Genomic DNA, 26,437 nt, shown 5'->3' on the forward strand with positions numbered 1-26,437 from the left:
CAGATCTGGCAAATTTTGATTTTTTTGATTTTTTTTTCGCGAGATTGTTCGTTGCTCAGTGCAAGTGTTGAAACTGTTTGAGCAGCGATTGCAGTGTGCGCGCTGGGGTCGTACTTGGGAGCATGTAACAGACACGCAAAGGACACTCAGCGGCCAGTCATCGCTCAATCCGGACAAATCGCTCAGATGAGAAAAAAAATACGAAAAAATGTTTCAAAAAAAAAAAGGAAAAAAAAAAAAAGAAGCAGCGCAAAGATCTGCACATCAAAGCAGCAGTCGGACGGGGGGGGGGGGGGGGTCCTCGAGCTAGACTCCAACATCCATGGCAATCCAAGCACCCCGGGCACAGGAACCACAGTCACGCGCGCGGTCGGCACGAGCACACAAAAAGCGAAAATTGAAAAAAAAATAGTCGAAGGCAAGGCAAAAAAAAAAAAAAAAAAAAAAAAAAAAAAGAAAAGAAAAAAAAAAGGATTCCATTGCCATCTTGTGCTCTTCCAACAAGCAGCTTTGGCTTTGGATGAGAGGCAGAGGTTGAGGATTGTGTGAAGGGGAAGGAAAAGAGACAAAGCAAGGTTTGGAGGAAGAGGAGAAAAAAAAAAAAAAAAAAAAAACGAATCACATACATCTGCCATTGTTGCTGGTTTTTTGGTTTTTAAGGAGTGAAGGGTTCCAAACTCGGTCGAGTTGATCAACAACAAACTGGAACGGCAAAAATCAGATCTACCCCTTTCATGCAGTGGTGCCGTTTGATGGATACTGCACCAGAGCGCAATACCTTCGAGGGCGGAGGCGGGGGGGGGGGAAGCGAATGAGAGTTTTCTGCTCCCGGATTTTCAAAAAGAAGAAACCAAACAAGCAACCGAAGTGCCAATCGAGTCACGAAATGACATTAAGCCAAAATAGATCACGTCTATTAAGAATACACAAGTAAAAACTTCAAATCGCAACAAAAGACAGGGTGGGAGGCCAAATGCTCGAAAACCAAAACAAAATACAGTATTGTGCGTCCGAAGATGAAAACTGCAATATGAGGTTGGAAATAGAAACGGACGATTTGGTTTTTAAACATTTGAAATGGTACAAATTTGTAGTGCGATTTTGGACAAAATGCTATCGATTTGGTTTTTAAAAACACGAAACTGTCCAAACTGCGCCCGAGTTGGTTTTTGCCAAGATAAGGTCTGGTTTTTTGGCGCGAAAACTTTGGAATAAAAGCTTGAAACTGAAAATTCGCACTCTTGGTTGGGAAATTGCCACTTCATGTTTGGGATTTGCAAACACCCCCAGACGAACCTGCTCTGTAGCCATGCCCAAACGTCAAAACGAGGCGCAGGCCACCGAATCACGCGCGCCGCGGAAGTGTGTCCATCTAGAAGACCCCGAACGGAAGCGGATCATCGACTTGGCTGTTGATCGCGCCTTGCCTCTCGTCACGGTCGCCAGCATGCTCCATCACCCCATCAGCACTGTGTCCAACGTAGTGCAACGTTTCAAGGAGCGCGGAGAGTGGACGTCACATCACGTCAATCCCAAGGGATGCCGTGTGCTCACAGCGGAGCATCTCCATTTTCTCGAGATGGAGCTCGACAAGAACGTCAATGTGACCAATCAAGAGCTCCAGGACCTCCTCCTGACGACATTTGGCATTCAAGTGCATCAAGCAACCATCGGGCGTGCCATGTTACGACAGGGCTTCACGTTCAAGCGCGTGTATGAGCAGGTCAAGGTGAAAAATTCGCCTGAAATCAAAGCCCAACGCAAGAAATGGGCTGAGCTCTTCGAGGCTTTCCAGACACCTGTGGATCGCTTGTTCTACGTGGACGAGAGTGGATTTAATGCGAATCAGCATCGAACGCGAGGTCGATCTCGCAAGGGCGCGCGCGCAATCGTTCAAGTTGGCAGTATTCGTGCAGCGAATTTCACGCTCATTGCAGCGATCGGAATGAGCGGCGTTGTGTTGAATGAGATCCAGCTCGGAGGCGTGACTGGCCATGTCTTTGCGGAGGCAATGACGAAGCTGTTTGACAAGCTCGAGGCAAAAAACGCCGTCGACACCGCCGCGTCTGGCATCGCTGTGGATGAGCTCCCAGTGCAACAGCTTGAGCCCGACCTCCCCCTTACAAACGTGGTTGAGGACAGTGTGTCGATCAGTAATGCAGTTCACATGCCACTGCTGACGTCCGGTGCAGCGTCGTCCCAACCACCTGCCCCTCCCGCTGCAGTTGTGTCGTCTGCTGCGTCTGCAGCTGGCGGGTCAGCTCCTGCTTCCACCTCTGCTTCCTCTGCATCCACCTCTGCTTCCACCTCTGCTTCGACGACCAGAAAGAAGCGCCGTTCTCGTCGCAGGATTCTCGACGATGATGACAACGATGATGGCGGCGTCTACGTTCCACCACACGAAGAACTCATTCAAGACGAGATTGATGAGCACAATGACAATACTTCCTATTTCGTACCGAGCGAAGAGCACCCAGGTGTCAGCTTTCCGGGACATCATCGCTACAAAGCCTGGATCGTGCTCGACAACGCGCGCATTCACAAGACACCCGAAGTGCGCGAGCTTTTTGCACGCCGCGGGTATGGGATGCTCTTTCTGCCTCCGTACTCATCGTTCTTGAACCCGATCGAGTATGTCTTCAACCAAGTGAAGGCTGCGTTCAAGCGCTCCCGGCTGGAACCGAACGAAACAATCTCAAGTCGTATTACCGCTGCTGTTGGTACCGTGACGGCAACGCATTGCCAAAACACTATCACGCATGTTCAGCTCAAGTACTTTAATGCTTGTCACGAGATGCACGATGTGCTAGATTAGTTGGCGTGCTCTCCTTCGAAAGCTCCCTCAATGGCGCCCGCTCGCCTGTTTTGGGTGGTCGTTTGATGTGATCGTCCGTGTCATGTTACATGTATAAATACTGTACATGTATTATTGTACATCCATTTCAAATCATGTTTATTCTGCAACAAGCATCTGCCAAAGACTAGTCGATGGCTTTCAGGAGAACACCCCACAGTCCGGTCGGCCTTGCGTCCTTTCTTCACTCTACCCGTAAACCTTCATAAAACAAACATAGTTAAGCCTATTTATACATGCATGTACATGTATTGAGCGTATGCAAGCTGGAGCGCTCCACTGTGGAGTGCACATTGCGTTGTCATTGGTGCTGCAACTTGCTGGTCGTTAGGAATGATCGGAACAATCCACTCGGCATACGATTGCCACCAATTTAATGACACTATGATAAACTATGCAAATGCTAATGCTTACACCGAAATGGCTCGTGAGTACGAGCCCTGGGTGGTAAAGACGTCGCTGTGGAAGTAATTCATCAAAACTGTAGTTCGAGCTCTTCCCGAGCCCTAGCTTTCCCGCTAGTCACCCCAGCATCTAATGACCTTCCAAGATACATGATTCAATTCAAATACTTCCTGAAGTTGTTGGTAATTCTAACATCTCAAGTGGGTTAATTCGAAATACAAGCTTGCAAAAACCAACTCGTTGAAAACCAAATCGAACGCACAAAAACCAATTACGGAAAAAACCATTTTTCTCGCACTTTCAACCAAGCTACTTTTTTCCAGTCCGATTTTCCTCACTTCGTCCGCTCTAATTTCCAACCTCGCCTGCTGTGATTTCAACCTCGACTGCATAATACTGTATCAAAGAATCACGCAGCAGCAAGACAGAAAATCAATCGACAACAAGACAGCTTCTTGGAAAAGGGGGGGGGGTCTAACGCGACACACTGTGATCGACTGATCTTTCAATAAAGCTGTTTTCGGCTCTCTTCAGGCTTCAAAATGAATGAGAATTGAGTGGAGGCCAAGCGACTCAAAATCACAATAAATCACAATGGTTTTAGGTGGCTTTTTGGTGCTTCGGGTGCATCACTCCATGTTGTGCTAGAACATCACTTCGTGATAATCGAAGAGGTTGTTGTGTGGCTTTTTTTGGTCTTTTGGTCAGTCTCCTTTCTTCTTGACCAGGTTTGTGCGACAACTTTCCTCGATCAAGTTGTTGTTGTTGTGTGGAACGTGCTTGAACAACTGTTGTCTTTCTTTTTCCTGGAAGGTGAAGCGAATGACTCGTGGATAAAAGGCGAAGAACTGTCGCTATTCGAGAAAGCGAAGTCAAATCACAAGATCGCGCTCTTCGTTCCAACCCGTTTTTTTTTTCCCTCGATGAACGCACCGCCATTGTGTGTGTGTGTGTGTGTGTGTGTGTGTGTGTCGGAGTGAACATTGGATGAACAAAGCAAAGATCGCGAACAAAGATCGCAAAAGTTGGTGTTTTATTTCTCACGCCTCGTTTGTTGCTCATAGGATGGAGTTCATGTCACAAATGTTTCGCCCTCCTGTGGAGCGCATTGACGTTATCTCGTCTGCGTTCGGCAAAATTGAGGATGTGTCACCATATGACATGATCCAAGCACTTGCCGTTCTGTCCAACACCATTACAAATTCATCAACGAAGATCACAGCGTATCTCCGCAAGTTTATCTCTCTGTACCGGGAGAAGATTTCGACCGCGAGGCCGGAATTTGCCGAGATGTATGCAGCGGTTGAGGCTGACGAGGAAGCCAGCGAACTTTGGGGCTCTTTCCAGTTGGCGATCAACTACCAGCAGATTGCTGATGCACTCCGGAAGCTGACTGGACTGCCGGTATGTTGTTTCTCCTTATTTCGTGACTTTTTTATGACTTTTTTTTTGTCTTTTCTTTGACTGACCGCTCGCTTGTCATTAGAACTCGGAGCCCCAAGAGTGGCGTGAATTCCGAAAGGCGATTCTTGCCGCCGCGTCCTCGCCCAATGCACCCTCTCCGCCGCCAGCCGAAACGGGCGTTCGCGTCAAGGCTCCTCTTCGCACCAAAATGCTTCGGCATGTTGAAGCCGTTCTCAAGGAGATCATCATTGAGCTGAACGACTTTGACGGCTGGTCAAAAGAAGCTGCTCGCCTTGAGCGGTTTGTGATCGCTCAAAAAGCAATGCGCATAGCGATCTCCGTGATGACCTTCATGGCTGAGACCAATCACGATATCAGGCCGCTCCTAGCCGGCGTGTATGGTGTGCAAGACACTGCTGGTAGTCTCGCCCAGCTCAAGTCGGCTGTTGTGCCCGCGATTGTTGATGCTACAGAGTGATTGATTGTTTAATGTCGGTCGACAGAGGATTTGCAACATCCTAAAGCAGTGCCTCAAGCAAATACAGCAATCTTTGTTTTGTTCCAAAAAAAGGGGGGGGGGAAGAAAAGTGATGTCGATTTGAGAAGTACGGAAAGTCCATCAAACAAACAGAAACGCAATTGACAACGCAACTACTGCTGCTTTCTGAGCGACCGTCGCCCAAAAGTGCCAAATTTCCCTTTTTCTTTTTTTTGGACCGCTTCCTCGGTTGACTCACGAATATCGGTTTCAGCCACTACCGGCTCTGGTTCTTTGATTGACTGGGGTTTGTGTGCAGCATTCAAATAGGCAATAATCTCATCAGTCAGCCCGAGCACACATTTCTCACTCTCTTCATCTGAAAAGCGCACATTGTTACTGCTCATCCATTCCTTCAACATCTCTCTGCAAACTTCATTGCGCAAGCCGAGGTCACTTCCGCACTCTTCAATCATCACTTGGTCACTATTCACAAAATCCGCGATATGCACGCATGCATCAAGCAGCCTAGACTTGTTACATTCTTTCACTGGAATCTTCGTGTTAATGCTGGTTAGGAAACGAGCCTGGCAAGCTGCTTCACGCTGTTGCAGAAGCTGTGCTTGCTCCTTGGCTTTCTTTTCCGCTTCCAACTCCTGTTGTTTCTGCTTGAGTTGATGAACGTACTGCATCTGAAATAGTTTGAATCGCTAGTTCAATCGCAGTGTTTGGTGTCCAAGAGCTTGCTCGCTTCCAGTACGACTTCATTGTTCACGTGGCTGAGCGTGATCAGAAGGCGTTCTGGCAGTCCGCTCCTCAGCTTGTTTTTGACTTCAAGCTTTGCAACTCGAAGATTGCTCCTCTCGGTCCTGTCGACAGCGACAACAGTGAGGCTGCTCTGCAAAAGCACGACGAGTACACGCTTGAGCTCGAGAAACTCAAGGAAGACACTGTCGCTGCAGTTGCCGATGACCTGGCGGCGATGAGTGCTTTGTCTGGCAATTCTGTGCGTTCTGCGTCCTCGGACATGGACACCGCTTGACTGTGCATGTGTTGTTGCTGTTGACATCTCTTTTTCATTGTTTTTTGTGATGACTCTAACGCGACACACTGTGATCGACTGATCTTTCAATAAAGCTGTTTTCGGCTCTCTTTAGGCTTCAAAATGAATGAGAATTGAGTGGAGGCCAAGCGACTCAAAATCACAATAAATCACAATGGTTTTAGGTGGCTTTTTGGTGCATCACTCCATGTTGTGCTAGAGGGGGGGGGGCTCTTTTGAACTTATTCTGAGACCTGGGATGGTACCACATCGACTTGCTCAACAGAAGCGCTCGAGACTGTCGCCTCGGACGGCACCACGGTGACTTGCTCAAGCGGAGCAGGCGTCGCGGCATCAGCTCGCACGGGCACCGGCGTAGCTTGGCCACTACTGGCAGCACGAACTGGCAACGGCGAGTCTGAAGGCATCACCGTTGACTCGACATCGTCGTGCGCCGTAATGTTGGCTGACGATTCCGACTGCTGCGGGCCGCCCTTGCGCTCGCCCTTGGACCGATCTACTCGGTAAAACCAGAGGCACACACTGGCGACAAGAATGTACAGAATGTCGAAAATGTGCTCAAAGATCAAGTCGCCCGCCGTCTGGGGCAGGGGAACGACGTTTGGCGGCTCGAGGTTGTACCTGTCGGTCGCCCACGAGTTTGCGCTGACGGCGAGGACAATGATGGCGGCCAGCTCGAGCAGCAGGAGCAAAAAGTTCAGGCGATCGATGCGTCGAAGCGCCAACCGCCTGCGCTTGCGGGCGAGAGCATGCATTTCCTTGTCTTGCTTGTCCGCTGGCGTGCTCTTGGTGGTCGCATTCGTGGTCGTCGTCGTCGTCGTCGTTGTTCCAATGACGGACGACGTCATGGAATGGCCCTTCGTGACGGACGCGGAGCCGCTGGAAATGTCGCCGTATTTGCGCTGCGCCTCTCGGAGCACACGATGAATGATGCAGCCAAAGTAGGAGCTCGTCGACAGCCAGACGGCGAAAATCACAATGGCGAGGCAGTATCGCAGCAGCTTGCCAGCCCAGTACGGCTTGACAGCGTAGATGATGATAGTGGCAAAATACTGCGAAATCCAGCAGTACGCAATCGTTGCCATCCGCATCTTCTTGAGGAATCGGGCAAACCGCTTGTGCTTGACCAGCACGGCACGCATCACAAAATCAGCCCACGAGCCGACCAAGAGCAGCCAGATGGTAATGGTGGCGCTGGAGCCCGTGTCGTACATGAGCGATGGCAGCCAAAGCGGGTAAATGTCGGCCCAGCCTTGGGCGTCCACCGAGCGCACAGCGCCAATGACCATCGAGATGGAGCACATGTACAGCATGCAGTTTTCGGTTTCAAAGCAGAATCCCGTCTTCTTGATGATGAGATACGTGTTGTACAGGCTGTACAGCGCCAGCACGATGAAGATGGAAGCGAACGTGGCTTGCAGCGCCGTGAAGGAAGCGCCGAGCGAGTCTGCAAACGTCTCGTCGCAATTCGGGCCGGTGAATGGCACCGAGCAGTTTTCGTTCGGGTAGCTAATCATGGTTTTTTAACAAAGATAAGAGTAGGAAAAAAACGAGCTGTCGTGACAGGGAATGTGCTGTCAAAACCGCAACAGAAGCGAACAAAAAAAGCAGCCAGTGTTTTTTTTGTTTGTTTCGCTTCAGTAGTCACAGCAGCAGTTGGTTGCCTTGGTTTCTCAGTGGCTACCAACAGGACGCTCTCTTCGAGTGGTATCTTGACGGAACGCAGGGGAAGCCACGAGGCAAATCGATCACAAAACTGACACAGATCTTGGCCACAAGGTTGGTTTTTGGGTTTTTTGTTGTGGGTTTTTGTTGCGGGTAATTCGCGACAAACAACAACAAAGGCTTGATTTGTTTGGTTTGGGACTGGCTGCGGTTGGCACCCTGTTTTGAGCACGGATGAAATCCCAAACAGCAAAGGAAGACCGGTCTGGAGTAGAGGAAGACGAAGCAAAAACCCAGAGGGTGAATGAGAAAACAGAAAACGAATAGACAAAAAAAAAAAAAAAAAAAAAAAAAAAGGAGTGGCAATCCATGCTCGACCTTGTTTTGTTTTCATCTTCCTCATCTCACACACACTCTCACAACGTCTTGTTATCCCGTGTGCGTGGTTTGAGTGGGTGCGAATGACCCCATTCCCCCCAGTGTATTCCACACGGGTTTCATTTTGTTTCTTTTCGCATAGCCATGTTATATGGGTGTGTGACAGATGGTGCAAATTTGCAGAGGGGGTTTTTTTTTTTTTTTTTTCGATATTTCTGCCTCGTCTCCGTTCTCACACTGCACTTTGCCATGCTGTTGATGAGGGGTGTGCATGGTTGTGTGTATGTCTTGTGTGAGTTTGAGAAGCACATGGAACAGCCAAAAACAAAGAACGAGTGCGAAATTTTTGTTGTGAATGCACCGCGATTGTCGAAGCACGACGACATTCAACGAACGAACAGAAGCTTGAAAAAAAAAAAAAAAAAAAAAAAAGGATTTAACGGCGCGCCGACGATCGATCGAAGATGAGCGCGTGTCCAACAACAACGCTGTGATACAGTGGTAGAGAACGAAAGGGAAGACACAGACAAGCAACGAGGGAACGTAGTGGACGAGAAGAGCAACAAAGAAATGGAAGGTGAACTTGGGGGAAAAGGGGCGGGGAACGAGTGAATGTGAAGGAGCAGCAACGGGTCACTGAGCTCAACTCGCATTGTGCACCACGAAATGAACCCGCTTGCCTCATGCCAACCAGAAGCGTGGCTTTGGGGCGACGAGTCCCAACTCAACAGCGTGGAGGGCGCCCCAATGACCACAGGCCACCACCATCAGTGTGAGACAGGCAAAAGGCAAAAGACGAGCCCTTCCCCCTCCTTTTCCCATTTCGCGTGCTTCCCGACTGCCTGTGCCGAGTTCTGACGACCTTGCACGCTGGATTCGATCACAACCACTCTCACACCACCAACCGAGCACAGAAGCAAGCAAGCGTCGCAGGTTGAAACAGAACAAACGCAGGCAATTTCTGGCTGGACGCATACCGATAACTGTTTGTTTTTATGTTTTGATATTGGGCTTTCTGGTGGATATTGTTGGGTTTTTTGGTGGATTTGTGACGATGGGGAGTTGGGTTTTGCATGTCAGAGCGAAAAAACAAGAGCAAAACAGCGGGTGTTGGTATGTGGGGGTCGGGGTGGGTCTCCACACAACGCATGAGTCAAACGGGGCGAGGGGGAGCAACAACAAGAAAAAAAAACAAAACGCACTGGCTCATCTGCCCCTCTCGCTCTCACGCTCACTCGCGCTCACTCGCGCTCTGTCACTCGTCCACACACAGCACAACAAACAACAAGAAATCACACGCTCAAACGCATGCAGAGAAAGTGATCGACAACGCAAAAAGACAAAACAACAACCAGCTGGCGTTATGTCTGTTTGTAGCCGCGAATAGAACAAACCGCAAGGGGGGGGGGCTTACAAATTGAAAAACAAACGAGAAAAAGAGACTGGAAAAGTCAGAACCAAGCAGAATAGAACGAAATGGAAAATCAGCTCGGATAAGAACCAAAGAGACAAAAGAAACATGCAATTGCATTGGCTTTTCTGAAAAGCAAGACAAAAAAACAAACTGGGTTGTGCAAAAACACTGAAACTCAAAACTCATCAAACAGCTCCGTCCCGTTCGGAGACCATTTCGGCGCCGATATTCGTGGAATAGCCGTCCATCTCCGTCAGTGCTATGTAGCGACGGTCGTTGTGAAGCGAGGGCGTCTCGTCGAAAATGGATGGGAAGAACTGACGGTAGCTCGCCCAAGCAAAGAACAAGCCTGAATTCGGACCAAAAACAAAAACAAAAAATTCGTGAGGTGCGTTTTCTCAACACGCGCGCCTCATAGAAACACTTACCGATGATGGTGCCAACGGACACGTCTTGCCAGTGATGCCAGTAATCGCTCACGCGAGTCATTGCAATGTACAGGGCAAGCGCAAGGGGAAGGATGGACACCCAGAACTTCCAAACATGGCCGTGCCCGTTGAAGGTGTGCAGCTTGCCCGCAAAGTAGAGCGACAGGTATCCCAGGCCAGCGAACGACCCTACAGCAGCCGACAAGGTGGAAAAAAAAAGTCAGCGCAATGATTTTCCAGTTTTAAGATCCGTCTGTTGTTTTTGTTGTGCGTTATTTACATGAAGAATGGCCACTGGGGAAGCTCTTGCGGCCTTCTTCAATGACAGAGGGAATGCCAGTGCAGTTGAGGTGGCCGTTGGGAAGCATGTGCTCGACACCGTCAGGGAAGCACCGCCAGAAGAAATCCGGGCGCAGGCGTCCGACCGTGAGCTTGACAAAGTCCGTGAGTAGTGCCGTGAAGAGGATGGTCAAAAAGAGACCTGTTTTTTCCGATAGCATATTTCGCGCGGGGGTGACACGGGGCAAAAGACTCAGGGCGTGAGCAACCCCGAAAATAATCGAAAAAGCGAGACCGTAATGCGTTGATGCGTTCTTACCCATCAGCCCTTGATGGAAATCTCGGCGGTTGCGCGTGAAAACAAAGACCAGAATGATCATGCCAATCGGGATGCCCACGGAGCAGATCTGCAAAGCAAAGCAAGCAAAAGGGCAAAAAAAAAGGTGAGGACAAATTGTGTGCCACGGCAATAATAATAATAACAGGTCACCCGGCAATTTGCCACCCGCGTTTGGTTTTTCCACCCGGTGGGAGTTTTTTTGCTTGGTTTTATTGTACTGAATGGGAATTGAATGGAATGGAATTGCTGCGCTTTTTGTTACAATGAGAACGGCGGTCGAGATGGTGTTGCCGAGCAACGGATACTTGAGTTCGTCGAGGTCTTCCTGGAGAACAAGGCGCTCGTATGGCTTGACGACCTGCAGGCCGAGCTCGGCGCCAATCATGAGGAGGATGACAAACCAGTCGGCCAAGAAGCTGAGCGCAATGTCGCGTGGAAAGCCGCAGATGCGCCTGCTCGAGACGCCGTGGCTGAAGGTCGACGGGTGGTCTGAGCGCGGCGGGCGGTGGACACCGAGCAGCGTCCACAGCGTGCGCTTTCCGCTGCTGCTGCCGCCGCGGGGGCTGGACGAGCCCGAGATGGAGCGGCGAATGTCATCGAGGCGCCGCGGCGAGTCGACTGGGATGGAGACGGAGTTGTTCATGCCATGGGAGGCTGAAGGAGTGACTGTGTTTGAGCTGCTTTGAGGGGAGAACATGTTGTTGTCGTCTGTGTTGTCGTTGCTGTCGATGCTGTCAGTGTCGTTGTTGATGCTGTTCGTGGGCAAGGCGTGGATCACCTGCTGGCCGACAAGGCGGAGATGACGGAGTAACGCTCGAGAAATTCGGCGCACAACCGCGAGCACGAGCAGCGACAGCTCCTGATCCGCGGCGATGGTTGGCTGAGGAGATGAAAGCAAGGGGAGGGAGGAAGAGCTGCGGAGACGCACGCGCGGACGAGCGAACAGCAAACCGAGAGCGACGGGAGTGAGAGAAGGTGGAAGAGAGCGGAGCAAAGTCCAACGCCCGAAAGCAACAGAACGGAATAGAAGACGAAGAAGAAGAGAACTGGTCCGGGCGAGGTGGCTCAATGCGGAGTGAATGGAGATTTGTAAGCGTTAAGCGTAAAGTGGAAAAAAAATAACGAAGTGAGTTTGTCGGTGGATGAAACGCGGAAGAGAGGGGGGGGGGAGAAGACGGAAGGAGCGGAGGATTGAATGGATGTGCGCGGATCTGGGTCCAAGGTACTTCTGGTCATCAGTGGCTCAACTCTGTGCGACTTTGAACAAATGAAACAGGCTTCGTAGGTGCAAAACAATCAACGAGATATTGGGGAGGATGGGGAAGAGAAAGGGGGGTGGAAACAGTAATGCGGATCATTTTTATGCTGCTAAAACCTTAAGCGTCATCAACCGAAAATCAGAAGCTTCGGAACCCTGAGCCCCGCTATGCCGTCGAGCGAACATGCTTGGCCAAAAGATCGTGCTCGGTGCGAAGGAGCGCCAGAATCAAATCCGTGTGCGCAGTCGATGGGGTGGACTCGGGAAGTGGCTGAGAAATGGCCTGTTTCAGATTTTCGCGTCAATCCCCATTCAGCGAGGCTTGTTCGCTCTCCCACCCAACCACACCTGCTCACTCACTCCGACTCACCTTGTACTGGGTCATGAGCAGCTTGCAACGGGTCGAAAGGAACTCAAGCACTTTGGCTTCGTTGGCTGCGCTGACAGGTCGTGATACTTCGGTCAGCATCGATCGCAGCTCGTTTGTGCGCACAGTGCGTGAACCGCCCGACGCACGCAGCACTCCTTCGGCTCCCGGAAGGAAGGTGGCGGCCTCTGTTGCATCCATCCAGAGCACGCGCAAAAACCCGAGCAGCATTTTGCTTTCCTCCAAGGTGGAGCGAAGAGGCAACCGTCCGGATCTGCCATACAAAACGCCATACAAACACAAGCACACAAATGGTTGAGAATGGGCACACACACACACCATCCACACACCACGGCTCCAAAAATGCAACCGCCCAAAATGCTCTCAGGCTTTTTTTGGTTCCTCACTCTTTCACGCCCAACGCTTGCAGAATCGTGGACTTGGACTTGAACAAAGGGTCCTGCTTGCCGACGGCAAGAAGAATGAGATACTGGTCGGTGGGGTGGTCGGCAGGGACAAACTCAGAGTTGCCAAAGTAGGCCATGGACGATCGATCGCCGTAGTGCAAAAGAACGGGCTCGCCCTTTGCAATGGGCGCCACGGCGACGCACTCGAGCGAGCGAGTCTGGGTGTCGTAAAAGCTCGAAGCGCCTCCGAACGCGTGGTTGCACATGTCCCAGCCGGGAATCAGCGCCAGCGACAGCTCGGGTGCCTGGTTTGCGCGAACTTCGCCAACAACGATTTGGTTTTGGCGAGTGGCCACTGCACTCGAGGCCCAGCAGAACAAGTCATACGTGAGCTCGTTGTAGCGCACAGGCATGGCTTGAGCGCGCCGCCGTTGGTCCAGGATTTTCTGGTGCGCGTCTCCCGAACCCGAGGGCAGCTCGGCAGCTCGCGCCAGTTCAAGCATCATCAAGTACTGCTTCCACGCTGCATACTGCCGGACAACGTTGCGCAGCTGTACAAAGGCTTCTTGCAACGCAGGAGAGGGCTTGAGCAGCTCGAGTTCCGCCTCGGTAAAGTACAGTGGCAGGCGGAATCGCTGAGGGAGCAGGTCAATGTATGGAGACCAGTACGAGTTGCCGCCACGCCGGCGCTCCACAATGAGGAACATGCGCAGCAGAAAGTTGTCGAGCTTGGCCATCGCTGGCGACAACTCGGTCGAGTCGAGTGCACCCGACGTAATGAGCTGGAAGGTCTCGCTCTTTCGCGCCTTCTCGGCGGTCATCATGAGCGCCTCGGGCACGTTGATGAAGGTCTGTCCCGCCGGGATGTCGCGACGCGCAATCACACCGTTGCCTTGCTCGGCGTTGGCAAACACAAACTCGATCGCGTCCAAATGCTTGCCGTCGGCCGCCAGCTGCGCACTGCCGCCACCATGAGCAACCGTCTCTTGCACAAACCATCGCTCGAACGCTGCGAATCGCGACGGCAGCGTGTCTGGACCAGTGGATCCGCGGCCCCAAGTGTTCCACGCTTGCGCCAGTGTTTCGCCGTACTGCTCGGTCTCGGCCTTGCGCAGCTCCTGCACCTTGCCCAAGAGTTCGCGGTACTCTTCCCACAGATTTGGGACGACGCCATTCGGTTGCGCCTGCGTCATACAAGCATGAGAAAGTGAGTGGTTTTCCAATGGGTCGTCGTTGCAACTGGTGGCTTGTGAGGCGACGCCCGCATCTGGAAATCCAAATCCTGCATCATCTGGAAGCAACAAGGGTGTATATGTGTGGTGTCGTGTGGGGGACGCCTTAGTTATTACAAAGTGGCGCTCCGAGCTCGCTTCGCACCACGCGAGGAGGGATCGCAGACGGCGCTGCTCCTGGTCGTACTGCTGCAGCTGCTCTGCATTGGCAGCCTTGTCACTCTTGCTCTTGTTCTTGCTCTTGCTCTTGCTCGTCGACTTGCTGCTGGACGCGGCAGTCTCATCGACGGCGACCAAGGCGGCTGCGTTTGGCTGGGCTGACATTGCCTTCTAAGAAACGAACAAAGAACAGCAGCAAGACTGGCTTCAGAGCAGATCAGATCAGATCAGATCAGATCAGATCAGAATTGAGCATCATCTTAATTTAACATGAATCATGATTGAGTGACGGTTGGCGGGTTTTTTGTGTGCTTTGATCCAGTCGATTGAGAAAATGGCAGAGTTTCCATTGAGTTTCCATTGAATCCCCTTCTCTTTCAGTTCCGTTGATCTTCTTCATCCTTCTTAGTCTTACTCTTAGAAATAGCATCCGACTAGTCTTTATTTTTTTTTTTGACTATTTAGCCTCAGTCGCTCGCAATGGCAGACGCTGAGGAACTGGCGCGCATTGAACGCGGCCGCGCTCTCCTTGTAAAAAGCAATCCCCAACTTTACCCATTTTCAATAAACCAGAGAGCCTTTTTGTTTTGCAATAACATCAAAGCCATTGAAGCCGAAAATTCTCGTCATGATGGCTTGCATTGAACTGATTTTTCTATTGATTTTGCATTGAACTGATTTTTTCTATTGAATTTGCATTGAACTGACTTTTTTTTTTTTTTTTTTTTTTTTGTTAGAGCAAAAAGACAAAGAAGCTGAACAAGCCAACAGCTGCGCCCGCCGCTGTGGCTGCTGCCGAGACATCCGAGACTGGAGCATTGCAGCAACAGACACACGGCCAGCACGAACGCAGCGGAATTGCTGCAGCAGGAGCTGTGGCTGCGAGCGAGGACAAGCCGGCTGCTGCTGCTGCTGCGTTATTCGAGCACGACGCTGCTGCTGCTGCGGCGGCGCCGATCGCATTCGCAGACGCGATCGCAGCACGCACAGTGCACAACAACATTAACGCTGCCGCAGAGCGCAGGGCAGGGAGCGCCGCCCGTCCGCCGCTGCCGCAGAGCTTTATGGACGAGTCGTTCAGCTACTTTGGCGGAGATCCCGCTGCCGAGCAGCAGGCCATCGCGATGCCGCCGCCAGCACAGCAGCAGACGCCTATTGTCGCTGCAGCAGTCACGGGCAGCATGGACGCGCCGAGAGTGCTGCACGGATATGCTCAATCGCCACAACTCGAGCCCCATCCTACCTTTGCCGCCGCCGCGCAGTACCATCAGCCTGCAGCTGCACACAATGGCACAATGCCTGTTGACGATCCCGTTCTGCGGGACAAGCTGGCTGCGGCAGAAAGCAAGGTCTATCAGCTCGACGCCGCCCTCGTTACTGCGCTCCGCGACGCAGAACAGCTGCGCAGCCACCACCAGCAGCTCCAGCAGCAACTCCAGGCGCAGCTCGAGCAGCAGTATCACACACAGCTTGCCGAGCAGGCCAACCACTTCAAGCAACAGGCGCAGGAAGCAGAGAAGCTCGTCGTTCAACTGCGGCAGGGGCACCTTCAGGATCGGCAGGCGTGGGAGCGCGAGGCAAAGCAAAAGGATGCCGCGCGGCAAGCCGACGTCTTGCAGCAAACTGCAGAGAAGGAGGATCTTCGGCAGACCATCCACCATCTCGAATCAAAGCTCCACGAAGCAACTGCTTCCACGAAATCCAACGTTGACACTCTCGAACAGCGCGAGCGGGAACTCGACCAGCTCAAGCGCGATAACAGTGCCATTGACACCAAGTTGAACCAAGCGGTGGCTCGTTCGGAGCTGATCGAGCAGGAGCGAACCCAGGAGCGAAACCAGCTGAACGCTGACCTTGCGGCCGCACGAAAGCGCGCAGAGGCGGCTGAGCACAGCGCCAAGCAATCTGACGCGCGCGCCGCTGATGCGGATGCACGCACCAAAGCCCTCGAGCAGCGCGCTGTTGCTGCCGAGGCCCGCGTCACCAGCTTGGAGCAACGTGCCATCGTCCCGCAACAGGACCTCCCGACTGCGGCATCCTTGTTCCAAAAGCCTGCCGCCTCACCCACAGTCGAAGCCCAGCTTCGCCACGAAATCTCCAAGCTGAAGGAAGACCTCGAGCGTCTCCACGTTGCCGCGAGGGACCGCGAGGACTTTGAGCCTTTGTACCAACAAGTTTCGACGCAGCTGCTTGAGCGAGACAATGAGCTTGCAGCTGCCAAGATCGCCTTGGAGAGCAAGCAAAGTCAAATTCTTGCCCTCCAGCAAGCCGAATCCAAACTTTTGGCGGAGCGACAACAACTCGAAAAGCAGGTGCAGGACAAGGATGACGAGATTGCGCAAATGATTGAGGCCGAAGAGCTTCGCGTGGATGCGGAACTGAATGCGGAACTGGATGCAGGCAAACACTCCTCTGGTGTTGCCGACCACCTCGAGCAGCTTGGCACGTTGCAAACGGAGGTACGAGCTGGCGAGAATCAGCGTCTCCAGCTCGAAGTCACGATCGGAACGCTCACCCATGAACGTGACCAGCTGCGATCGCAGCTGAATGTTGCGCTGGAAAAAGAGAAGCAGCTCCAGCAGGCGCTCAACCTGGCAAAAGAGGAGCGCAAACAACGTGCTGACGAGCCCCAGGCCCGCCCGCGGGACTTTGCTGATGCCTCGCCGACGATCGGACGTGCCAGCGAGCATGAAAAAGGAGTGCAGCAACACCTCGAGCGGACTGTGGCAGCTGCCACAGAACAGGCTGCGGAACAAGCCAGCGGCCTCGCGCTGCTCGAGATGCGCCTCAGCTCGCTTGTTGGTCATATTGCCAAGCTCAAGACCGCTCTCGGCCAGGAGCGGGGCCGCAACTCCATGCTGCTCCACCTCTGCCGCGACCAGGAGCAGCAACTTTCCAATCTTGTGCAAGGCGGCGCTGTTGCCTCGAATTGAGCTTTGAACGGTGCCGACCAGGCTGCTGAAATTTTCTATTTGCACAAGAGAGTTGGACGGGTTGCAATTTGTGTCGTTGATTTTTGATGGAAGTGTTGTTGTTGTTGTTACAAAACGATATAAGGCAAAAACGAAGTATCAATTCTGGCGTTAACAAGTTTTAACAAAAGGGGCCAAACCTTGAAGACGGGCGATGTGCGTGATTGCAATGGTAGCGAATACCATCAGCATCAGCATTCAACACCGGCTGGGATTCCGACTCTAACGTTGTCGCAGTATGCACCGTTGGCATCCACTGCGAACGAACCCGCTTTTTGCAACTGCGCCCAAGTGTATCCGTCCGTTGGCATGCGAATGGTGTGAGGGTAGAGTAGAGCAGACCACGGCTGCTTGACATCAATCAAGAAAAAGTCTCGGAAGTTTTGCACCGGTCCTCGAGAAAGTGGGTTGACGAATCGCTGTTGCAGTTCAGCAGTTAGAATTCAGTCAACCGCTCCAAGGTACAGATTCCAGCATCATTGCGTCGGGTGGTATCTCTTCACCTTGCCCATGCGCTTCAATTCGGCTCGAAGGTCGTTGTTCCGATGGTACTCGATCGTTGTTTGCGCGGTCGAAACCAAGTATAACTGCCAAACAAACAGCGCCCCCACAGCAACCGCGACGGCGAACGACGCCGAGAAGGTGTACAGGACGATACCTCGAGCATTATCAGGGTATTCGGGCTGAGCGAGCGCGAACGATGACGGGCGAGAGAAAAAACCGAAACAAAAATCAACACGAGTCAGTGGCTTGCACCAAAATCCCACAAAGGAACAATGCGCTCAGCGCACGTACCGGGTTCGGTGAATCAAAGCAGACCATAAACGGTCCAGACGATGCCGCGCAAATGTAGCTGCAGGCAATCGTCACATACGCCAGAAACAGCACAAAGTACACGTGATTGTGGTGTCCGACGCACTGGTTGATCCACGGACAATGGTGATCCATCTTTAAGATGCACGAGCGACAAATGGTGCAATGAAACGCTCGTGGCGGCTTGCTCACAATGCCTGTTTGGTCACAACAAGCGAAACATGTCAATCAGTACACAGAAGTCTCCAATCCCTGCACGGTGGGAGCTTTTTTTTTTTTTTCTTTTTTTGCGCAGTTAGGATTAACCGAGTACGAGCATGTCTTGCTCGCATGACGTACATGGCTGGCACGATCTTGGCGGGTAGAGTTCGGCCTGGAAACAACATCGAAGTGAGATTGGTGAGATTCGGTCGTAACTCGGAACAGTGCCATTTTTTGTGCTCTTACAGCAGTGGCGGACGAATTGAGGTCTGTCTGCGCAATGTACGACGATGCCGACGATGCCGACGATGACATGGCGACTGCCGAGACGCGACCGGGCGAGACTCCGACGCTCATGGCAAAGTTGAAGACGAGGTTTGGCATTGCCCAGAGCAGCAGCAGCCAGTGCGCGAGCCACCCGAGCCACGCCGACCAGAAGAAGTCGTCGTTGTCGTGGGTTGTTTGGCTGAACTTGAGCACCGTGTTTGGCGCAATGACCCAGGTGTACCCCGACGGAATCGTCACAATGAGCGCGGCAGCAAGCGCAACCATCAGCGGGCCACACCAGCGGATGACTGGGTCGAGGATGTCGCCGAGCCTGTTCATCAGTCTGTCGAGCGCAGCCATCACGACAGCAGTGAGCCGATCGAGCAGCTGCATTGGATTTGTGGCCAAAAAAAAAAAAAAAAGCGGAGGGAAAGACTGAGCCCGCTCAGACATGATGACATGCATGGACGAAATTGCAAAATTCAGAGCACTGACTCTACTGGTATCACTCAGAGGGCTGACCGTCTCTCAGCGATCTCAGAGCTCTGGCTGGACTGGTTAACCCTCAGTTAGCTCAGAGTTTGCACAAGTCGCTCAGTTCAATGCAACATCAAACCAGATTGGCTCCGAATAGTCCAGCTTGACCCCCTGCACTCTAGCTTGTACCAGTCCCCTTTTTTCATTTCTTGAAACGATGAGCACTCCCATGGACATTGATGAGACGTCCCAAGCGTCGATTCAGTCGGCGGCTTCATCGCCCAGACGCAGCACTCGCATTTCGTCGCGTGCATCGACGCCTGCGCCTGCGCCAGTCCTGGCTCGGGCAACTCGCGATGCAACCGAAGCAGTCAATCAAGCCAGCAACACGGCAGACTGGGTGGCTGCAGCACCGCGGCCGGTGCAGCCGCCAACGGACGGAAGCGCATTCGACGCGCTTGCTCACATTAGCTCCAGCGCGTACAACAACAGCCGCACAGCCACATTGGCATCGCCAGTGCCGGACGTGTGTCGTACCGCGCCGTGCTGTCTCGGCATCGACGAAGCAGGCCGCGGTCCTGTGCTTGGTAACGAAAGCCGATTTCGATTGGATGTGTGGTGTTTTTGGCGGGAGAAGTGAGATTTCCCGCCAAAACGTGAACGAACAACAATAGGGAAACTCCTGCTCAGCTGGGATGAGCGCTAATCTTGGGACATGGATTTCTCTGTGTACGTGCGAATTTTTGTTGTTGTTGTTATAGGACCCATGGTGTACGGCATCAGCTACTGCCCGCTCAGCGACGATCCCCGCCTGCGCCAGATGGGCTTTGACGACTCAAAGAAGCTCGACGAGCCAACGCGCCGGCGTCTCTTTGACGACATCAACAAGGCCAACGACTTTATGGGATTTTCCGTGTGTGTGATCTCCCCGCAGGACATTTCGAGCAGCATGCTGCGACGGTACGCCCGCCAACAAACCAATTTTTTCATGCCTTCTTGTTCTTGGAAACCGCTCCGAAACTCATGTGATCGACATGCGCAGAGCCAAGTACAACCTGAATGCGCTATCGCACGACACAGCCATGTCTCTGGTGCAGCGGGCGCTGGACGATGGTGTCAACATTGCCAAGGTGAAGTGAACGCGCAGCCAAGCGTTGGCTGTTGTTGGATGCCACAACAATCGCGCGATTCTAAACGTCTGAATTTTGGGGAGGGTAGGTGTTTGTGGACACGGTTGGCACGGCTGAAACGTATCAAGAGAAGCTTTCCGAGCGATTCCCAGGCATCGAGTTCAAAGTTAGCGCAAAGGCAGACAGCCTCTTTCCGATTGTTTCTGCCGCGAGTATTTGTGCAAAAGTATGCAACCGTAGCGCTCGAGTGTGGCCGCATTCTATCTTGCTCTATGTGGGGCTTCAGGCGATCGCTAAACTCACCCTCGCGATTGCGATTCTTGTTGGCAGGTTGTCAGGGATCACGTTCTCGATATTTGGCAGTTTAGTGAACCGCACGGAAGTACAATTGGCCGCGATTTCGGATGCGGCTACCCTTCAGGTTTGTCTTCTGATTGCCAGATCTGCGCATTGTGTCCCAACCCTCTTGACACGTTCGGCGACTCAAACGGCAGTTATTTTTTTTGGGTGCAATGTAGATCCAGTCACCAAACAGTGGCTCCAGACCAACATGGATTCAGTGTTTGGATTCCCTGGCGTTGTTCGGTTTAGCTGGGGCACGTGCAAGAACATTCTGATCGATCGAGCGGTGAACGTGACCTGGTACGAATTCAGTTTTTGTTGGGGCTTTCAATGCTGCAATGGCTGCTAACCTGACTTGTCCACCAACACCTGCCCCCCTGGGCCTCCATTTCAACCACACAGGGAAGATGATGGCGAGGACGAGGACGACGAGCGTGCAAACGCCAAAAAGAGCAATCATTCCATACTTGAATTCGTCAAGCCCACTGCACCCAAACGACACCGCTACTTTATCGAGCGAAAGCTTGAAATCGTACAAGATTTGCGATGAGTGCTATGGACCAGAAAATCAATTAGGAGTACTATTCAAAGTGTGGCCAACAACCAACCTTTTCAAACAGTCCAACCCTAAAAAAAAAGCCATAGATTTCTGAGCAAGGGACTCAGAAGCTCGATCAAGCTTTCGATTCGGGCTTTGGAATTGCTTCGCGTGACAGCTGAGCCATAAACTCGATCAGAGGGCGAGTGGCACGACCTGTGTGGGTGTGTGTGTGTGTGATGGTAAGCACAAAAAGTTAAACCTCTGAAAGCAAAACACGAAACCGCCCCCCCCAAATCCTACAAACTTACCAGTCATGCCGGCAGACATGAAGCCAGTCGGTGCCGCGTAGTGCATGACGCCAGCAATGTCGATATGCGCCCAGCTCTTGCTCTCCACAAACTTTTCCAAGAAGGCTGCAGCGGTGCACGAGCCACCGCCATTTTTGCCAGTGTTCTTGATGTCAGCAAAGGTCGATGTGATGCTGTCACGGTGCTCCTGGAAGATTGGCATTGGGTGGAAGGGATCGGTCGCCAGGTTGCCGGCTGCGCGCAGCTTCTTGGAAAGGGTGGCGTTGTTGGAGAAGAGGCCTGCAGCAGCATTTCCAAGAGCTACAGCAATGGCACCCGTCAGCGTGGCCACATCGATGATCGTGTGCGGCTTGTACGCCCGCTGAGCATACGTCAAGGCGTCCGCCAGAATCAACCGGCCTTCGGCGTCAGTGTTGTCCACCTCAATGGTCTGCCCGCTCATCGACGTGACCACATCGCCGGGCTTGATAGCGGTGCCAGAAGGCATGTTTTCGCAGAGCGGCGTGACCACCACAACGTCGATCGGCAGGCCGAGGCGGACGGCGCCGAGCAGCGCGCTGACCACGACAGCCGCACCGCCCATATCGCCACGCATCTCGCCCATGCCAGCCGATGGCTTGATGGAAATGCCACCACTGTCAAAGGTGATGCCCTTGCCCACCAACACCAGTGGGGCGGCATCGCGATTGCCCGAGCCGCGATACTCAATTTCGAGGAAGCGCAGCGGCTCGCTTGTGCCCTGAGCGACGGCCAGGTAGGCGCCCATTTTCTGCTGCTCGGCCCAAGCCTTGTCATGGGCGGTAAAGCGCACAACATCCTTGTCGATGAACGGCTGGAACTCTTTGCGCACCGTGTCGACGAAAATGCTCGGCGTCATGTGGTTGGAGGGCGTCTCTGCAAGCGTTCGTGCAAAGTTTTGGCAGCTTGCAGTCAGCAAGCCACGTTCAAACGCGCGGCTGGTCTCGCCAGAGCCCACTGTCGTTGCACCACCAGCAGCACCAGCCGCATTGGCGCTCTCAATGATGGAAAAGCTCGGCGTCTGGTTCTTGTCGCTGGGCTTGAACGCACGCAGCGCATGCGACGACAGTGCTGCACCTTCCGAGAGCCCCTGCCCATGCAGTGGCATGTCAAACACCACGTTCGAGGCCTTCACGGCGCGTGCAGCGGTGGTGACTTGAGCGGCAACGGATCGCGCCGTCTTGAGCTGCTTGGCTTCGGCGGCTGTCGTCGCGTCCTGCGGATCGACGGTCGACTCTGACGCGCTGTCCTGAGGAGCAAGAAGCGTCGTGGGTGCCTCTCCAAGTCCACCGACGACGACGTGTCGGTAGCGTGGATGAACGCCATGCAGCGTCACGCAGCCAGTCTTGATCTGCCCAAACTCTGGCAGCGACGTCTGAACAGCACGCACTGCGCGCGAGATGGCGCCACCGGACTCTTGATCGTGCAGCTCAAAGCTCGCAGATGCAACGAAGCTCGCGGGTTCGGTCTCGGGCGAAGTGGATGTCTTGGCTGTTGCGCTCGCTTCTGCTGGCTTGGCTGGCTTTGGCTTGGCAAACACGCCGATCGCGAGCACTGCACCACCAAAGCAAAGCAACGACAATCATTGATGAGCATAGTTGTGATATCGGAGTCGAAACCAAAATATCGAACAGGAGGAAAGTCCATCAAAGACAAAGGAACTTTGGCTGGAACTCCATTGGGCGTTCGATCTCTCCTTGGATTGGAGGCAGGGCCGAGGTTGAGAGCACCAAAAACAAGATCATAGTGACAAGAAGTACAGACCTTCGGTTTGGACGGCGGTCGAGTACAATCGAGCGCCATGCTGCGCGGCGGCGGTCGTGCGCCCAAAGAGCTGAAGCATTGGATGGGAAGACTGAGCGACTCAGAAGTGGACAAGTTGATAGAAAGTATATTTTATTGTACTCGACTACACGAATCTCACATGAGGAGTAGGAACGCGGTGCACTCGTTCCTGCTATCAACTTTGACATTTTACAGCAGGATTTGTGCCGTTCACGTTTCACTGAGATCGACCATGGATGGCTTGTAGAATTCGCTTGGCTTCCTCCCGATCCTGTTCAACCAAACGTGGCAAAGAAGCATTATGAGAGACGAAAAAGACGTCGCAAACAAAACAAAAAAACAAAACAAAAAAAACTCGCCCTCTCCCTCTCCCCCTCTCGCAAAATTGCTCTGTGTCGCGTACCGTTGTCAAAGACGCACACGTCAGCACCTTGGTGGCATACGTCTCGGCGGTAGAGCGTTCGCCCTCCACAAAGTAATACTGCGCAAGGTAGAGCAAGGCTTGCACAACCACCTTGGCGACGAAAGCCGTTGCCGTGGCCAAATCCTGTCCGTACGTTTCGACACACTTTTTGCAGTAGATGACGGCCATTTCGGGAATCTTGAGGCTCATGTACATGTTGCACATGATGGCAACGACCACGCCCTCCGAGTCGCCGAGCTGTTCTGCATTAGAGTAGCACCGAAGCGCGTCTTCGTACATGTTCAACTTTTCGTGCATGGTGCCGACAGCGACGTGCATGCGGGAGTCCTCGGGGCGCAGCTTGAGGGCCTTTTCGTAGTAGAGGAGCGCAAAATCAAAGAGTTTCAGCAGCTCATACCCTTGACCAAGCGCATACCAAGCGCGGAAGTCGATTTGGTTGACTTCTGCTCGAGGAAAGGTAGGTAGTGTCACCGAGCCAAACAACGGTTGGACAAATTTGATGGAGTGAGACTTTCAATGCACCCCAGGTCATCATCACCCAACAACCGTTCATGTCCCTCCCTACCTGATGCACGACGATAAGCTTCAACCGCAGCAGGCATGTTTCGCAACTCAATGTATTCGTGTCCCATCAGCAGCCATGCGGCTCCAAAGTTCCGGTCCAGCCGTAGCGCTCTTTGGAAAAACACGACTGCCTTTTCGTGCTCGCATCGCATGGCATAAAAGTTACCTGTCAAAAACAAAAACAAAAACAAGCAAACAAAATCAAGCAAACAAAAACAAGCAAACAAAAACAAGCAAACAAACCCAATATCACAGTGAATCAAAGGACCAAAATCATCCGACGAATCTGGACCGTTTGGCTCTTGGTTGTTGGACCAATTTTCACTCACCGACAACGCAACACGTTTCGGGCCGATACTTGTCCGTGGCCGTGCATGTTTGCGCTAACGTTCCAAGCTCTTGCGAGCGCTCTTTCACAAACAGCATGTTTGACAAGACATCCATGCTATCAAGACGGTGGGGATCGAGAATGCGAATGATGGAAAACGCATCCATTGCGGCAGTGTAATCTGTTGTTGTGGAAGTGGGGGGGGGAGGAAAAAGGGCAAGTCAAAGTGACAATCGAAAAAGCTGCAGGCACGCTTCCGTCGAACATACCTCGCTTGTTGTAGGCCGCAAGAGCAGCTTCGCCCCAAATAAAAGCGCTGCGTCCAAACACTGAGGCGAGGGCCAGGCTGCGCTCAAGAGCCGAATCGTTTCGTTGCAATCGACGCTCCAGATGCGTCTCAAACACCTCACGAATCCAGTGATCGCCAAAGGGTGCCTCGTCCAAGTCGAGCTCATGGTCGCACAGATCAGCAATTTCAGTCCAAACAGCCCAGTTCAGTGGGCAGCGATCGGCCGCTTCAACCAGAATCGTCAATGCAAGCCCATCAAGCTCAATCGCTCGAAGAATCAGGGCATACATGTACAGGCCGAACGAATCCAGCTGGTCGGCCTCGTACAAGGCGGATAGCTCGGTATGAAGCGACTTTACCTCCTTGTTCTTGACAAAATTGCGCGTGCTCGAGACTGGTGTGCCTTGCGTTGCCCAGCCCATGGACCCGCCGGGAGCGTTGGGTCCCAACTGCTTTTGCTGAGGGTGCTGGGGCCGTCCCTGTGATTGTCCGGCGGTGGTGGTGCTGGTGCCCACAATGAGCGGGTCGCCGAAAATGCTGGCCGAGGTTGCGTCAGTCTCCTCCTCGCTGCGGCGTTCTCCGGCCAAGTAGCGAGAATACCATCTCAAGAAGAGCGCTGTATGCCCCTTGGCGTTCCGCAAGATGTGGGCCACGCGATCATACTCTCGCATGTCGAACAGCGACTTGGCAAAGGCAACGCGGTCGGCCTCGCGCGCCTCGGTCTGCATGTTCCACAATGGATCGAGATACTCTTGCTCCACCGCGTCCTGCATTTCGAAATCTTCCTCGGTCTCCTCGTAGTCATAGTCGCCCGGATCGCCTGCAAAACGGCCTTCAATCGCGGCAGCGCCAGTCCGCGTTTCCTGGCCACCAGCCGCAGCGGTTGCCAGCCTCTGCGCTTCCGACTCTTCTGGAGTGGCCACTGCCCACGCCATCTCTGTAGCCCAGCTGGCCGAGTGGAGCAGGCCTCGCCGAGTGCACTCTCGCGCAGCCCAGCGAAGCTCCGCTCGAACGCGCCGCACCTCCACCAGTTCGCCGCCAATGTCGACCCATTTCGAGCTGTGCATATCCTCGTTGCCAGTCAACAGGTGCTCGCGGTAGTAGATTGGCTCGCCTTGTCCCACTTCGATCGGGGCTGCTGCAGTACTGCTGCTGCTTGCGCGACGAGCGTTCTCGTTGCTGCCCAGACCGCTGTCCTCGCCCTGGTCTTGATCGTCGTCCTCAAAGTCAGGCTCAATGTACAGCGCGTTGCCAGGCGCAGCAGCAGCGGGTTTCGCGCCAGTCGCTCGCTTGCCTGCTGAGCCAGCAGTGCTGCCCGCCTTGGGCGTCTGTGGCGTTCTCGATCCGAGCGGTCCCGATGCGGCCGCACCTCGTCTGCTTGTCGGGGTTGGTGTGTGATGAGAAGCAGCAGCAGCAGCAGCAGCAGCAGCAGCGTCGGCGGCGGCGGTCGGGGACTCTACGCTCCCAGATCGCAGGCGCAAGGTCGTCCTGGTGGTGCTGCTGCCTGCAGTGCTCCCTGCCCGAGTGCCAGACGCGGCAGGCGTGGCAGCCAATCCAGATGCGCTCGACGAGGATGATGCAGCCGATCGCGCGGCGCTTGACGACGACGACGACGAGGACCTGCCTGAGACGGGCGTTTTGCGAGTGCTCATACCCTCCAACGATTCAAGAGTGATTTGAGCAAGCAATGAAGACTGAGATGGTGCTAAAAGTCTATTCAAGATACGTTATGCCATGGTCGGGGACCAAGGAAAGGGAAGCCGATTGAAACGATTCGAAAAACAAGAAGAAAAAAAAAGCGCGGGAAACTCAAATTTCGTTTCAAAACAACTTGTCAAGGTTTTGCC

General features: G+C 53.1%; 10 protein-coding genes across 10 annotated transcripts; 4 read left to right on the forward strand and 6 right to left on the reverse strand.

The window, feature by feature from the left end:
* Positions 1-1,309: 1,309 nt before the first annotated feature.
* CAOG_08670 (hypothetical protein) lies at positions 1,310-2,815 on the forward strand (the record flags this gene model as incomplete). Its single annotated transcript, XM_011271979.1, has 1 exon — positions 1,310-2,815. The coding sequence occupies one exon, from the start codon at positions 1,310-1,312 to the stop codon at positions 2,813-2,815; it is 1,506 nt and encodes a 501-aa protein (XP_011270281.1).
* A 1,506-nt stretch (positions 2,816-4,321) lies between these two features.
* Positions 4,322-5,240, forward strand: CAOG_03167 (hypothetical protein). Its single transcript, XM_004363949.2, has 2 exons — positions 4,322-4,663; positions 4,746-5,240. The coding sequence occupies exons 1-2, from the start codon at positions 4,325-4,327 to the stop codon at positions 5,139-5,141; spliced, it is 735 nt and encodes a 244-aa protein (XP_004364006.2). The 5' UTR covers positions 4,322-4,324; the 3' UTR covers positions 5,142-5,240.
* A 1,000-nt stretch (positions 5,241-6,240) lies between these two features.
* On the reverse strand, positions 6,241-9,682 carry CAOG_03168 (hypothetical protein). The gene is made up of 2 exons (XM_004363950.2): positions 9,662-9,682; positions 6,241-8,134 (listed from the first exon to the last, which is right to left on the reverse strand). The coding sequence occupies exon 2, from the start codon at positions 7,719-7,721 to the stop codon at positions 6,426-6,428; it is 1,296 nt and encodes a 431-aa protein (XP_004364007.1). The 5' UTR covers positions 7,722-8,134; positions 9,662-9,682; the 3' UTR covers positions 6,241-6,425.
* A 72-nt stretch (positions 9,683-9,754) lies between these two features.
* Positions 9,755-12,564, reverse strand: CAOG_03169 (lipid phosphate phosphatase 3; the record flags this gene model as incomplete). The annotated part of the gene is made up of 5 exons (XM_004363951.2): positions 9,755-10,010; positions 10,090-10,278; positions 10,370-10,775; positions 10,971-11,588; positions 12,337-12,564. 5 exons carry the CDS (start codon positions 12,562-12,564, stop codon positions 9,847-9,849), a joined length of 1,605 nt encoding a protein of 534 aa, XP_004364008.1. The 3' UTR covers positions 9,755-9,846.
* A 172-nt stretch (positions 12,565-12,736) lies between these two features.
* On the reverse strand, positions 12,737-14,324 carry CAOG_03170 (hypothetical protein; the record flags this gene model as incomplete). The annotated part of the gene is made up of 2 exons (XM_004363952.2): positions 14,090-14,324; positions 12,737-13,924 (listed from the first exon to the last, which is right to left on the reverse strand). Exons 1-2 carry the CDS (start codon positions 14,294-14,296, stop codon positions 12,737-12,739), a joined length of 1,395 nt encoding a protein of 464 aa, XP_004364009.1. The 5' UTR covers positions 14,297-14,324.
* Positions 14,325-14,585: 261 nt separating this feature from the next.
* On the forward strand, positions 14,586-17,212 carry CAOG_03171 (hypothetical protein). Its single transcript, XM_004363953.2, has 2 exons — positions 14,586-14,662; positions 14,869-17,212. Exons 1-2 carry the CDS (start codon positions 14,612-14,614, stop codon positions 17,062-17,064), a joined length of 2,247 nt encoding a protein of 748 aa, XP_004364010.1. The 5' UTR covers positions 14,586-14,611; the 3' UTR covers positions 17,065-17,212.
* Positions 17,213-17,579: 367 nt separating this feature from the next.
* CAOG_03172 (hypothetical protein) lies at positions 17,580-18,777 on the reverse strand (the record flags this gene model as incomplete). The annotated part of the gene is made up of 3 exons (XM_004363954.1): positions 17,580-17,786; positions 17,899-18,021; positions 18,364-18,777. The coding sequence occupies 3 exons, from the start codon at positions 18,775-18,777 to the stop codon at positions 17,580-17,582; spliced, it is 744 nt and encodes a 247-aa protein (XP_004364011.1).
* Positions 18,778-19,066: 289 nt separating this feature from the next.
* CAOG_03173 (ribonuclease H2) lies at positions 19,067-20,931 on the forward strand. Its single transcript, XM_004363955.2, has 7 exons — positions 19,067-19,448; positions 19,623-19,821; positions 19,904-19,991; positions 20,080-20,217; positions 20,322-20,412; positions 20,510-20,633; positions 20,736-20,931. Exons 1-7 carry the CDS (start codon positions 19,079-19,081, stop codon positions 20,881-20,883), a joined length of 1,158 nt encoding a protein of 385 aa, XP_004364012.1. The 5' UTR covers positions 19,067-19,078; the 3' UTR covers positions 20,884-20,931.
* CAOG_03174 (leucine aminopeptidase) lies at positions 20,887-23,049 on the reverse strand. The gene is made up of 3 exons (XM_004363956.2): positions 22,965-23,049; positions 21,183-22,754; positions 20,887-21,087 (listed from the first exon to the last, which is right to left on the reverse strand). Exons 1-3 carry the CDS (start codon positions 23,041-23,043, stop codon positions 21,008-21,010), a joined length of 1,731 nt encoding a protein of 576 aa, XP_004364013.1. The 5' UTR covers positions 23,044-23,049; the 3' UTR covers positions 20,887-21,007.
* Positions 23,050-23,077: 28 nt separating this feature from the next.
* Positions 23,078-26,269, reverse strand: CAOG_03175 (cell division cycle protein 23). Its single transcript, XM_004363957.2, has 5 exons — positions 24,571-26,269; positions 24,303-24,482; positions 23,975-24,139; positions 23,389-23,852; positions 23,078-23,256 (listed from the first exon to the last, which is right to left on the reverse strand). Exons 1-5 carry the CDS (start codon positions 26,240-26,242, stop codon positions 23,203-23,205), a joined length of 2,535 nt encoding a protein of 844 aa, XP_004364014.2. The 5' UTR covers positions 26,243-26,269; the 3' UTR covers positions 23,078-23,202.
* Between the last annotated feature and the right edge of the window lie 168 nt (positions 26,270-26,437).

Source organism: Capsaspora owczarzaki, assembly GCF_000151315.2.
Source record: "Capsaspora owczarzaki ATCC 30864 unplaced genomic scaffold supercont2.4, whole genome shotgun sequence".
NCBI lineage: Eukaryota > Filasterea > Ministeriida > Capsasporidae > Capsaspora > Capsaspora owczarzaki.

Bases quoted from the DNA above. Each gene is read 5' to 3' on its own strand.
- CAOG_03167 (XM_004363949.2), top strand. From the start codon at position 4,325: ATGGAGTTCATGTCACAAATGTTTCGCCCTCCTGTGGAGCGCATTGAC. The intron at 4,664-4,745 runs GTATGTTGTTTC...GCTTGTCATTAG, and splicing joins GGAAGCTGACTGGACTGCCG to AACTCGGAGCCCCAAGAGTG.
- CAOG_03168 (XM_004363950.2), bottom strand. From the start codon at position 7,721: ATGATTAGCTACCCGAACGAAAACTGCTCGGTGCCATTCACCGGCCCG.
- CAOG_03171 (XM_004363953.2), top strand. From the start codon at position 14,612: ATGGCAGACGCTGAGGAACTGGCGCGCATTGAACGCGGCCGCGCTCTC. The intron at 14,663-14,868 runs GTAAAAAGCAAT...TTTTTTTGTTAG, and splicing joins AACGCGGCCGCGCTCTCCTT to AGCAAAAAGACAAAGAAGCT.
- CAOG_03173 (XM_004363955.2), top strand. From the start codon at position 19,079: ATGAGCACTCCCATGGACATTGATGAGACGTCCCAAGCGTCGATTCAG. The intron at 19,449-19,622 runs GTAACGAAAGCC...TTGTTGTTATAG, and splicing joins AGGCCGCGGTCCTGTGCTTG to GACCCATGGTGTACGGCATC. The intron at 19,992-20,079 runs GTGAAGTGAACG...TGGGGAGGGTAG, and splicing joins ATGGTGTCAACATTGCCAAG to GTGTTTGTGGACACGGTTGG.
- CAOG_03174 (XM_004363956.2), bottom strand. From the start codon at position 23,043: ATGCTTCAGCTCTTTGGGCGCACGACCGCCGCCGCGCAGCATGGCGCT. The intron at 22,755-22,964 runs GTCTGTACTTCT...TTGGTGGTGCAG, and splicing joins GACCGCCGTCCAAACCGAAG to TGCTCGCGATCGGCGTGTTT. The intron at 21,088-21,182 runs GTAAGTTTGTAG...ACACCCACACAG, and splicing joins CATGTCTGCCGGCATGACTG to GTCGTGCCACTCGCCCTCTG.
- CAOG_03175 (XM_004363957.2), bottom strand. From the start codon at position 26,242: ATGAGCACTCGCAAAACGCCCGTCTCAGGCAGGTCCTCGTCGTCGTCG. The intron at 24,483-24,570 runs GTATGTTCGACG...CCACAACAACAG, and splicing joins TGCGGCCTACAACAAGCGAG to ATTACACTGCCGCAATGGAT. The intron at 24,140-24,302 runs GTGAGTGAAAAT...TGTTTTTGACAG, and splicing joins CGAAACGTGTTGCGTTGTCG to GTAACTTTTATGCCATGCGA.